The sequence below is a fragment of the Pholcus phalangioides genome, unplaced genomic scaffold, assembly GCF_987345545.1.
Source record: "Pholcus phalangioides strain wild (caught in Gottingen) unplaced genomic scaffold, Ppha-v1.0 ptg000039l_1, whole genome shotgun sequence".
NCBI lineage: Eukaryota > Metazoa > Arthropoda > Arachnida > Araneae > Pholcidae > Pholcus > Pholcus phalangioides.
This window is the reverse complement of record NW_028301625.1, coordinates 14,047,083-14,060,584: the sequence shown is the minus strand read 5'-3', so window position 1 is coordinate 14,060,584 and position 13,502 is coordinate 14,047,083. Positions and strand designations below refer to the sequence as shown.

General features: G+C 37.1%; 1 protein-coding gene across 4 annotated transcripts in view; it reads right to left on the bottom strand.

Annotated features, from left to right (window-relative positions):
* The window catches only part of LOC149065606 (twitchin-like), an 834,903-nt gene that overhangs the window by 156,848 nt on the left and 664,553 nt on the right, over window positions 1–13,502 (bottom strand). For all 4 annotated transcript variants that reach the window (XM_089253452.1, XM_089253454.1, XM_089253453.1 and 1 more), the window contains one exon: window positions 8,386–8,583. In XM_089253452.1, coding sequence (XP_089109578.1) covers window positions 8,386–8,583 — 198 coding nt within the window. The remainder of the gene's footprint in view (window positions 1–8,385; window positions 8,584–13,502) is intronic.

Below are 13,502 nucleotides of genomic sequence, written 5' to 3'. Positions count from 1 at the left end.
ATGTTCTATGGCGATTTTTGTTCTTCTTGATGCCTAATATCACCTGTCTGAGTTTGTCACCACTTCAAGGCAACACCCTGTATATATGTAAGGTAAAATGTACCAATAGGTTGTAGTTGCAAAATTGATTAACGTTGTCGAAACACACCAATACCAGCGCCATAGTCAGTTGAAATATGTAGCATAGTATAAATACATTGTAGTTAATCTTTATTGTAATTTGTGTTTTAATCAAGTATGAAGTTGATATCAAAATTAATGGTGGCATAATATGAATAAGCAAAACAATATTGCTATCTGTTTTTTTTGCGTATTGATATTATATACCATCATTGATTTTGATATCAACCTGATTAAAATACAAATTACAATAAATATTAACCAACCAACCGAGAACACACACACACACACTCATCTTCTTTTGCCTGTAATCAAAATAACAAGTCAGAAAAACATTTTTTAAAACTTTCAAGCAAACATTTAGCTAACAAGCACGAAATGCACAAGAAAAAGCTCATTAGACACACAAATGACTCACAAGGATGGCAAAAGTCAAATTTGATAGCAATGGTGGACAGTACTGTACATTTAAACTTGTATAAGCATAGCTACTTTTATTCTGGGTAAAATACAATGTGCTGTACTGCATTAATTGATTTTCATACGAGTATTAGTACAGTTATTAGTACCCCACTTATAAGAATCTTCAGAGTCACTGATTTTATAACAAACATTTATTATTTAAAACAACACATAATTAACTTGATTATTAAGAAGGCAGCAGACATAGAAATATAGAACTTCACTCTGTGGTGTCTATTGACTCTGCTTTGCTGTTTTCCAATGCTCGTCTCCAGATTGCATAATGCAGGGGGTTGATTGCATCAGAGGCCACTCCCTCCTCAGTAATCATGATCACTTGCTGTGGAAAGGCATCAGTGATCACGAACACTGAAAAAGATCCAGGAAATGGGCAGTACATCCAGCACAAGTGGTTCTGATGAGTTTTGCAGCAGAATGAGAGATAAGTCCGTCAGTCTGTAGTTGGTGCATTTGCAGATATAGGCACTGACTCCACTCTAGGATTGATGAGAAATGCCGGTTTCAGCCAATCAATGGATACTCCGACAAACCAGACACGACCCAGGCTCTGTCCCTCCCGGGATATAAGCCTTTTACCCATGCGGGTTGGGTCGCGCTGGGCTAATCAATGGATACTGACACCGTTTTTCCTCATATGTTCAACTCGAGCACTTTCGCTTTTGTTGACCACTCTGTATAGCCCTTCAAATGGTTGTTCCAGAGGATGCGTCACCCTATTGCTTCTCAAGAAAATGTGGAAAGTTTTCTAATCATGGTGAACAAATGTAGGATGTCCTTTATGCTGTTTGATTGGACTTCGGTGGGAAAGCTTGGACACGAGTTCTCAGCTTTTGTAGAAACTCTGAAGCATCAGTTGGATTAGAATTAGTGTTTGGTTTACCGAATTGGATTAGAATTAGAAAAACTAACCAGGTAATTGTAAAGTTTCTTCACATACTAGTTCTGCAGGAGTACACCCAGGGCTGGATTAAAACGTTTGAAGGCCCCCGTATATAAAGGAAGCAAAACAACATTAAATTAAATTTTATACTTCAGAAGTGAAATGAATCTAAGGCAGAATTATGATTTGAATATTTTTAAGCACGGATATAGAGAAAAAAAGAAAAAGAGGAGAGATTTTCAACTTGCAAATCATTGATAATATCTCTTGGATCATTTTTGTTTATTTTTGGGGCATCTTTGAAAGATTTGGAATTTTTCTCTCACATTTCCCAAAAGGACGGACCTTACATTTTTAAACTTTTTTTCAAAATATTTTAAAAACATTTAAACATATTTTCTCCCATCAACTGCTTGTTAGGATTTTACGAAGTGGCTTCAAACGCAACCACTGAATCTTGGCATGGCTGATATAAGATTATTTTTGGTAAACCATAATCATTAGGTACCTGTTCTTTCAGATGCATTTTCAAGTTGCAATCTGTTGGCATTTCTTTTACTTTTACGGCAGATCAAACTAAAGCGTCTTCATACCTATATTCTAGGAGTTATAGATCAAACCACAAAAGGATGGCTCTAGGCTGTGAAAAAAAAAGGCAATGTTTTTATGCAAAATTTCAAACTATGAGCATACTGGACTGAATGATTCGCAGAGAAACCTGTGATTTTTTTTTAAACGTGATCCTCACGTACTCCCAAAAGATCCATCCAGGAAATTTGTTAGTAGACATCAAAGATTGGGATTCGAACCCAGACTTGTACAATCAGAGGTTGGCTCCCTAATCACTGGACTGATAGGCAACAATTTTTGATGCATTTCATCTGTCTGGGAACACAGCAGCGAGTTTTCAGGATTATTTTACTGTTGCAACTTATAAGCCAGAGAGGTGAAGAATCTGTCTCACACTGGTAATAACAATTGACTATAAGATAAAACCCCTGAAACCATGCAGCCAATCGCTAATGACTCAAACAATATTAACATTTTTATGTTCAGGTCCTTATTCTGTAGAACTTGGCTTATTCTTAAATACTAAATCAATACAAAAAATGACAAATGAAACAAATGAAGACAAAATGTATGATAAATTTATCATATTGGTTGGGAATGATAATGATTTGCTTCATTAATGAGTTGGTCTTACCCGGACACAACCTGAAAACCTCATGACAAGTAGATCTGTTTACAATTTGCGAGAGTTAGTATGCAAATTGGTAGGCAGGAATTTTTAACTAGTAGAGAGAGCAGGGCCATCTTCAGAGCATTATGGGCCTACAGGCCAAGTGATTTTTCTGAGGCTCTACCTGGTAAATTCTCAAAAAATTTTATAACTTCTCATTTTTCTAAGGCCCCTCTTGAGGCCCCGGGCCATGCCCAGGTGGGTCCATGCATTAAGACGGCACTGAGAGAGGGCTCGTCAGAAAAATCAGTTTGTCAAAGGGCATCATGATGCTGTTAAAATAGCTTAAGCTAACTTTATAGAAATTGTACATAATCTCATTCCAAAACCTCACCATTAACATGATCTCTAGTTTGCAATATTATCAGTTTTTCTGCATTTGTGCCATCCTTTTGATGAATATTTTCAACTATACAATCAATCAAAAATTTTAAGATTTTCTACCGGATGCTTGATGCTGGAAAAAAATTTTACATAAAAAAAAACATTTTGGCAACTTTTTGAAGTGCCCTTTTTCTTTTGATGCCCTAAGCACGTGCTTATTTCGCTTAAGGGTTAATCCAGCCCTGACAGTACATGCTGAATCTTGTTTGAGAGAGCACAGAAGTCCAAGCAGAACTGCAGGTAATGCTTCAGTCCATTTGTGGGTTTGATGGCATTTTAAAGAGGCTTTGAGAGGGCGATGCCACTGCTCCAACATGCTGTTTGCCTGTGGATGGTATCCTGTCGTCGTCTCACAGATTGCTCTGATGAATTTAGATAGTTCACAAAATAGTTGTGATTGGAATTGGCGGCCTTGGTCAATTATCACTGTCAAAAATGTGCCATATAAAAAAATCCAAGTGGATACAAAAGCTTCAGCTACCGTGGTTGCTGTGATGTTGCGAAGTGGATAGATACCACTTCTGAACATAGTGAAAATCGGTCTATCATTGTTAGGCAATACGAATAACCATAAGAAATTGGAAATTGACCAATAATGTCCAAATAAATGTGCTAAAATCATTGGTTAGGTTCCACAAACAATATATTGCAATGAGGATCTTGTGTGCTTCTCTACTTTGGATTTTGGCAAGGTATGAGAACCATGGCCCCCACATCCTGTAGCGGGGCCCCTAGGCTGGGATCTTTTGCGGGCCCCTCGGTCAGACTTTTAACGGGCTCCTTCTGTAATTAATGTATAGCGTAAAAAAGCAAGAAATGATGAGAACTGTCCCGGGCCCCAGGGCTAGAGCCCTGTCAGCCCCCCCCCCAAAATGGGGGCCATGATGAGAACTTTTGTCCATTTAGCGCAGTTTTTAGCTAGGCATGGCCAAATGAATTGCTTTTTGATCAAATCAACAGTATGTCTAATTCCTGGGTGTTGCAGTTTATGTATATCCCAAAATACATAGTACTAAAATTTCTCTGGAATATAAGGGCGAACTGCAGTTGTTGATAATGTAGAGTGCTTTAGCTGAGTTTGGAAGCAATACTTTCTTCCATTACATAACTGAATTGCTCTTTAGAAGTTCCTCTAGTTCTTTCTTTATCCCTAGTTGCGGCCCTGACCACCAATAGATGGCACCTTCATTTTCCACCAAACTTCACTGGTTGCGAATTGCTGTATGACGATATATGACTGAAGTTGGTGCGTGGTAACATAGCAGTATGGCATTAGCTAGTAGCTTTTAACAAGCATCAGCTGCTTGCAAAGTTGATGTGAACTACGCAACTTTTGTTTTGTTTTTAATTTTTTCATAGAATCATGCAGTGGATCATGCAGTGGCGCTTGTCTCAGCTGCATACGGTAGGAAACAGGAATAAAAACTTATGAGACCTAAAAATTTAAGTAATTAATCTATTGTTTCAGTTGTTTAAAATCAAGTACAGCTTGTACTTTGTCTGGACAAGGTGTGATATCAGATGGTGTGATCACATGTTCCAGAAATTCGAGCTCAGAAATGCCAAATATACATTTCGACACATTTACAAGACTGAAGCTCAATCTCGTATACTTGAATAAACCCCAAGGAATAGTGATTGCGGTTTTTGGTATATCTTCCATGGCAATGCTGATTTGATGGTATGCCTTGACGATGTGTAGTCTAAAAAAAAAAGACTTACCGTGCAATTCTTTGGAAAAGTCTTGAATATATGGTATCAGGTAAGAATCTAATTCTGTAACACTATTTAGACGGTAATAATCACCGTCAGGACATACAGTACTATCAGCCTTGGGCATAATATGTAACAGAGAGCTCCAAGGGCTTTTGGAGGGCCAAATAATTCCTTGTTCCAAGAGGAATTCCAACTCGGTTTTTACCTGTTATTGAACTTTCGGATTGTGACATTAAGGCTTGGAAGCCATAGGTGATCCTTAAGTGATGATATGGTGATGCATCTCGTGTTTCACTGTTTTACCGATCTGTGCTGGGTTGAAGGCATCCGAGAAATCTTGAAAGATAGTACTGTATTCAGAATCACCAATGGTAGTGACAGAAGACTATGTTGTAGGCTTGACCAATCCGAGTACTCGTAACGATGTCTGTGAATCTATGAGTAGTCGGTTGCACAGTTCAACAATTAGGTTGAAGTTGCCAACAAAATCAGCACCAAGTATTGGTGAAGCGATGTCAGCTACGAGGAATGTCCAGGAAAAAGGTTTTCGAAGACCTAAATCCAGTTTCTTAACTGTGGAACCATAAGCAATAATCTTGCTTTTGTTCAAAGCTAACAAGTTGAAACATGGATGTAGTACCGACAAATTTTTCTTAGGCAGTATAATGGAACTTCACTGCCTGAGTGAACAAGTAAACACTCGCCCACAACTCTGTCAATCACAAAGAGCCTGATGGATTTGCTGCCCGAATCCATCATACCAGTGATGATGGAAGGTCATAATTTTTTTGCTGGTATTTAAATGGCTGACAGCAGTGGCGAGCCTCCTCATCAAATTTGCTATGACAGAAGCAAATATTCCATGAACGACTTGCATGAGATGTTGAATGCCTGGCTCTTCACTGTTGGGAGTTGCTACTATATCTCTCTTTTGAGGGTTAATCCCTCATAGCAGTTAGCTAAGCCACTTGTTGCATAAGCTTTTCAATGGCTGGGGACAAATCGTTTCAATCTTGAGTCAACTGCAGTTGCAATGACGATGATGGCTAGATTCAACACACATAATTTTTGAGTGTGCACTTTCTCAGCTAGCACCGCAAATTTATTTAACATATTTATCCACAAGGATAATATTTTGATTTATTTATCCACTAGGTGTGCAAGAACACATCAGCGACTGTTGCAGGAGAGTTCTTTCATCTTTTGCAGCAGTTGACTCAGCTTTCGATCACCCAGCTGTAGCTTGTTCATGTTAAAATATTATGTTAATAGACAAACAATTGATTTACTTATTTCTGTTTTTGGTATCTGGCAACACATTATTAGTGAAGTATTTAGTTCCAGAGTTTTGGAAACAGTACAAAAAACATGGCTGCTCAAGTCTAAACAATAGATGTCGTCTCTCACTTTAAGTGTTTAAATCTCTATTTAATATGTGTTTTTGGTCAATTGAATATTCTGGTTATAAATACTTACACTCACACCACACATTATTAGTAAGAAGGATATATAACAGATTCAAAATAATAAGAGTTCGAAGACTGCTTGACTTTTTATGTTCCGCCGTGATGAACTCCTTTATTAAGCAATCTGACAAGGTTTGATATAAGTTGATTGCCAGAGGATTTAAGTAAGACAGGCATTCCCCATCCAAAGAAGAGACTACGGCAGCATACTTTGTGTCATCATTAGTGATGCCACTCAGCAGAAAAGCATTGTTGCACTGTTGAATACATAGTTGTACATTGGACTTCCAAAAGGGAGGCAATATAAGTTTGATCTTCACAGCTTGAGCATTTTCCTCCACCATCGCCTCAGCTCCAACGGGAGAGAAAAGAAGAGGAGGAGGTCACACACCAAAACAAGAGTAAACGATGATGTGTGGATAAAATGTGCTTTGGGGATCTTTTTGAGGGAAGAATGCTGTCATCATAACCACAGACATAAGAATGGTAAAAAGAAAAGTTTCGAATATGCATGATAAAATTTTCAATGAAGATGAACTTTCTTCAATGGTTAATTTTCCTTAATGTCTACGCTGGTCACCACTTCAGAGTCACTGTTTTTATAACAAACATTTATTATTTAAAACTACACATAATTAACTTGATTATTAAGAAAGTAGGCATAGAAATATAGAACCTCACGCTGTGGTGTGTAGTGACTCTGCTTTGCTGTTTCCTGACACTCGTCTCCAGTCCCTGTGATCATGTGACACACTCGAGGTCATTGACTTGACTCTTGGGGGTTGATTGTGTAGGATGCCACAAATCACATTTGGTTCGCTCATTTTGATTTTTAAAAGAGTTTATTCTTATATCTGTAGATTTTTCTCTAATGCTAGCATATTTTAATATTTTCCTCAAAACTATGTGTATGTACTTTATGTCATTGACTATATGCTTATTATTTTTTTTTTGGTACACATTTTTTAACTAGCAACCTGTTAATGTGGAATGGCCTAAATGTTACCACAGTAGCATAACTATTACTGTACTAGAAACACACACTTATACATATAGCTGTAGATCAGTCTTTTAAACTCTTTTGTCTCATCAGCTCCATTCTTAGATGGAAAAATTGTTCCTGTCACTTATTTTTTTAAACCAACTCATAGATTCAATGTTGTATCTGTAGATTCTATCATTTCCCTTATCCATTCCATCCTCCCCTATCAAAGGAGTTATATTGTTCATGTTGGAAAATACTGCTCTAGAGGGAATAACTTATCAGTAGCTTCTTTGACAAAAGACTGAACCGGTTTCTGACCAGTTTTACTACAAACCTCTTGCTGAAAAATTCTGCTATTCATCAACGCTCATTTTACTGCAAAGCTGCATAATTTTCATTGTTTGTGGGCAACAGTCAATATGGGATGGTTATTACAAAAGTTAAAATGGCAAGTAATTATCCAAATTACCTTGTGAAAAACAAATATTTTATATAAACTCTACTGAAATCTACAGTATTTGAGAAAACAAAAATAAATTCTTATAAGCAGGAATGATTTTTATAATCAATGATCTTCCTACTTTAAAACAGCATTTTAATTTGATTCTTATAAGTGGTGATGACTTTAGTATGGAATGATTGGTCCATCTCTATCATTTTTATGGAACAATTCCACGTGATATTTTTATTATACAACTAACTTTGTGGAACAAATTAATTTTGTGAATTAATTGACTCTTGAAAACTGCAATAATAGCCTGATGTATGGGTTGAATGAGGGATGGTGTGTATGAGGTTGCAAAAAAAATTTCAGGGTAAGTTAGAAAACAATTTATTAATATATGTTGCATCAAAATACACACACTCTCTCTCTAATATTGCCAATCTAAATTGTTTGTACTCACCATGTGTTCCACTATAAAAAATTCTGGGAGAAGAGTTGCAAAATCACTACTTCATGTAATATTTTGAATCGACTTTTCAAAATCACATAACAACAAAAACCCATAAAGCAAGGGATACCTGTGTCTTTCACGTAAAAAAGACAAATACAAAATACGCAACAATATATGAGAAGATGTGACAAGCAAAAAAGAAAAACTTTACTCACCAGCAATCTCACATACTCTGATGGGGTTCGTACACTGACTTGGATCACTTTTACCTGCTGAATTAACGGCAAATACTCTAAACTCATACTCAGTGTTTTCCATCAAATTCAGAACTGTATAACTGCATTCTGGACAGGGAAAATCATTTGCTTTGAACCAAAACATACTGCCAGCTTCTCTTCTTTCTATAATATATCCTGCAAATTGGAATGATAAATACTGAATTGAGAGAGTTGCATTAAAGATATACTCTTCAAGTGTTTTTATTATCAAAGAGAAACATTATTCCCAATCATGTATAAATTCAATATAATTTTCCTTTGATTAATTATTCTTCTCTGTGTAATAATTATCATCACCAGCCAAAGAATTGGGCAGTCAAGGCAGTCCGGATGGGAAGGGGAACTGTCAAGCAATGTATATGCTCTGTGTGTGTTTGTGTATGTGATGTTTTTCTTGATTTAAATAAAGTGATAATACAACATTCTCCATAAGCATCACTATCATGTTCTCGTTAGCGATTGGCTCTGCCATTTTTCTTTTTCCATTCTCCTCCTCTACTCTTTTGTTGCCAGTTCATTATAAATTTAACTCTTTAGTCTACAAGTGAGTAACTCCTGCTACAACGAGTTTTTTTTCTTTGTTTCCGCTACTGATGAAGGAACTTTATATAGTTCCGAAACGCATATAGCCGTGGTTTTTTGGCAATTTTGGGTTCATCTACGTTGGCTTTCAATTGTATTGCCATTATAAGGGGTTCAAATGTAAATTAGCTAAAATTATCCCAGCTACCAATTCTTCATCAGCATTGAGACCAGTTGATTTCAACTGTTGGAGATAATCTGACATACATATCTCTACATTCCACATAATGAGTGTTAACCAATTCTTTGATGATAGAAACTTTCCTAGTAACACACTTATCATCATAAGTCTCAGCTAGAACTTTCCAAGCTTCCTTACCACTAGCCAGTTCGCTAATATCATTGAAGATGGTTTCACTTACCCCTTCTACTATATATCATAGAACTTTGGCATCTTTTGCTACATCTTCTTTAGTTCCTGCTACATAAGCCTGTAGATCCCTTTTGATCAAATGCATTTTCATTGCAAACTCCCAATCCATATAGTTTGCCCTGCCAGTCAATTGCTTGTGGCTGAATGCACCTTGGCTCCCAGACATTCTTACTTATTTCTTATCTCTCAATTTGGACAAAAGATAAAATTATTTCAATAAATTTTCTACTGAAATATTTTGAAACAGTCTAATTTAAAACAGCTTGATTTAGCCTCATTCCCATTCTACCAGCTAAGCCTAATGTGCACATGATTGCTATTTAAACCTATTACAAACATGTTGTTACATTGATGCCCTTATTCAATTCTAAAAGCTTATCAATAGAATTAAACTTAAACACAACACTTACTACTGTTGGCACAGTATATTTATTCTAAACCCCCTTTGAGCTCCTGGGCCCATAACCTAAAAGGAGGACCTTGTAGCAGGAGCCTGAATCATATTTATTAAGAGGACACCACAGTAAAGATACATCATACTCATAACTGCGATATACCCATTACTGCATAGTGGCGACATCTAGTGGGCAAATTCGGAACTTAAATTTGTAATACAATGTCCGTGTGTAAGTATTCTAAAACAGTGGTTCTCAAACTTTTTCCACCCACCGTGTGTGTGTGTGTGTGCGCCACTTTTCCTAACTAATGTTTATCTGCGGCAGCTCCCCCAAGGCAGTGTAACAAAGAATCACTTCGAAGCAACTTTGTCAGTCACCACTCTGCAGTGCCCCTGGAAAAGGTTGGCGGCACACAGTTTAAAGCGATGGTGGTTTTAATATAAATAATAATAATTTTAAACAATTCATTTTATGCAATTGTTTAGAAGTTTAATGTGGTTTAATTCTAGTTAAATCAGAGACAAAAAAATACACATAGTCACACAGCAAACGTGTTGAAGCATTGCCAGACAGCTTCTAATAAAAGAGAAAGAATAATGCTACAGAACAATTACAATTATGCCACTTCCCCTTAATCAAAACAGTTCCAAAAAGTAAATATACAAATTTAAAAAAAATTGTTGAAACAGACATATTACGAAAAAATTAGTGTGATCACACAGATTAAATAAAAGAATACATACAAATAAGCACAAATTAAATAAGAATGCTCATTCTAACAAGCTGCTCAAGTTTCTCAAATGTCTCTTGTGAGAGTGGTTTTTTTTGCATATCTGCAGCTTGACTGTCACTATCATGGTACTTTACTCGAAGACAGTCATTCTCATACTGTTGTCAGATAAACTTGTACCTGACATCTATATGTTTCATTTTGTTATGGAACTCAGGGTTTTTTATGAGGCGAATAGCATCTGGTTATCGATCTGTAACACAGGTGGCTCTGTGGAACCAATAATTTCTCTTACTAAAGAATGTAGCCAAATTGCTTCTTTACCAGCTTGACTGACAGCCACAAATTCTGCTTCTGTTGTTGATAAGGCTACACACTTTTGACGCTGACTCCTCCATGACACTGTTCCTCCACTGCACATGAATGTCATTCCAGTGGTTGACCTCCTTGTGAGAAGATCAACAGCGCAATCTGCATCACTATATGACTCTAGGTCGTGTTTCGACTTATGTTGACATATTATCCTCAATGGTCTACAATAACCTTGAGATACCTCAATGTTCCTTTTATGATGTTCCAATGTATTTCCTGTTTATCCAGCACCTGTGAAAGAAGTCCAACCGTAAAGCAGATGTCTGGCCTTGAAACAATGGCCAGAAACATCAATCTCCCAATGGTTTCATGATAGGTTATACCTGCTGAAAAGTGAAACAGAATCAGTCACAATAGAGCCTTCCTCCATTGGGACATCAACTGGTTTTGATTCAGACATTTTGAATCTATCCAAAATTTTTCTGCTATAAGCAGCTTGGTGAATAAATATGTCTCCATTTTCAAGGGTATTAATTTGCATCCCCAGAAAACAAAAACATCCAGGTCTCTCTACAACAACAAATAATTCTGATTTCAGTTTCATTGGAAACTCTTCACATGAACTCGCTTCACTGGCAGCTATTATGCTATCATCAATATACAAAAACAGAAGGAGCAATTTTTCATCATTGAAAAATAGGCATGGATTAGATGGTGATTGTTACAGCCCAGCCTAAGCTGTAAACCTCTGGAACTTCTCGTTCCAACACCTGGGTGCTTGTTTTAGCCCATGAATGCTTTTCAGGAGTTTCCAACGTACCATCAGTGAATACTTCAGGTTGATTAATGAAAATTTCCTCAAGAAGTTCTCCATATAGGAAGGCTGTCTTAACATCAAACTGAGTTAGCTTAAGCTTCTTACTACCAGCAATGCTCAAAACAGTCTTTATTGTATCCCACCTCACAACTGGACTGAAGGATTCTGAAAAATCAATACCAGCTTTCTGACTAAAGCCCTAAGCAACAGTTCGAGCTTTATAATGCTGAATAGATCCATCTGCATTGTACTTTATATGAAAGACCCAGCAACAACCAATTGTCTTTCTGCTGGACGGAAGATTCATAAGCTCTCATGTTTCATTAGCTTGCAGAGAATCGATTTTTCCTTTCATGGTACTCAGTCAGTCACCTGAGTTTTCAGAGGTGTTAACTTCTTGGTATGTTTTAGGCTCACAGTGCTCTGTCAGAGAAACATAATCATTCAATTTTGCTGGTGGTTTCAGTTTGTTTCTATCTCACAGATCACTTGTTACTTCATCTTCGGCTGACAGGGGTTGGTTTTGTAATGACTTCCAAAGGATATTGGTTTTTATCTGTTACAGGGACATTATCAATCACACAGTTCACTTTTTCTGGTTGAAATACAACAGCTCAATTTGGAATAACTTTGTCGTGATGTTCCATCCAGATTCAGTAGTCATCTTTCTCCCCACTATAGCCCACAAGAACACCCTTCTCACTTTTTTTGTCCCATTTTTTCCTGCATTGCTTGGGCACATGTGCAAAAAAATTTGTGCCAAAGAAGTGCAAGAGATCAATGCTAGGTATTTCTTTCTCAAACCACAGTTCATGAAGACATTTTCCTTTTACTGCAATAGGACCAGTCCTATTTAGCACATAGACAGAGTGCTTAATAGTTCTGCCCACAACTTCAATAGAAGTTGTCCCCCATGTATCATGCTTCTTGCACTTTCAACGAGGGTTCTGTTCTCTTATTCTGCAACACCATTTTGCTCCAGAGTGTAAGGCATGGATATATGAGACACTATTCCATCTTTTGCCAGTATGGCACGAACCTCTGCATTCTGGAATTCAGTCCCACCATCACAAAGAAATTCCTTAATAGTATGTCCAGCATTTTTTGCTTCATTCAAGAAAATTTGAAGGCACTTAGAGACTTCATATTTCAATTGCATAAAAAACTCACAGAGGTATTTCGAAAAGTCATTCTTAAAACATAGGAAGTATTTAGCTCCACCCAAGGATTTTTGACACATAGGACCACACACATCAGCATGAACAAGGCCTCCCGGGAAATTAGGTCTCTGAGTTATGGTTCCAAAGAGCTTCAGCACTGCTTCCCAAAGTTACATCTCTCGCATAACTCTCCATCAGAACTCTGCACTTAGATTCTAAACTTGTCCAAAACTACCTTCACATGTTTTGAATTCTGATGACACAGCCTCTCGTGCCATATTTGTAGAGGTATTTGAGCTGTAGCAATGTGTACTTCAGCTAATTTTACTGGAATTACTACCCTCATCTTCAAAGCATACTTCTATCTTCAGTCACCCTTGCACAGTTCTAAAAGGATCATGTCCACTCTTTATGCAGAATACTTTGAATTTAAGAGCGTGTGGGTGTCTGTTCCTGTACAAGAAAGAACAATTAATAAGTATAAGTTTACAGAAAGACTGTGGCTTATTGAGAGGAGGCTACCTGTCAAGCCCAAAAGTACTGCTTTGGTGGCGTCGAAAGAGACTTTCAATAAGTTTGACAGATAATTGCTACATTTGCAGGAAAGCTAATCATCTGGCAAAGAATTGTAGACAAAATTGCAAGAAAGATAAGCCAGCTGGTGATGCCTTTATGTGTTCTT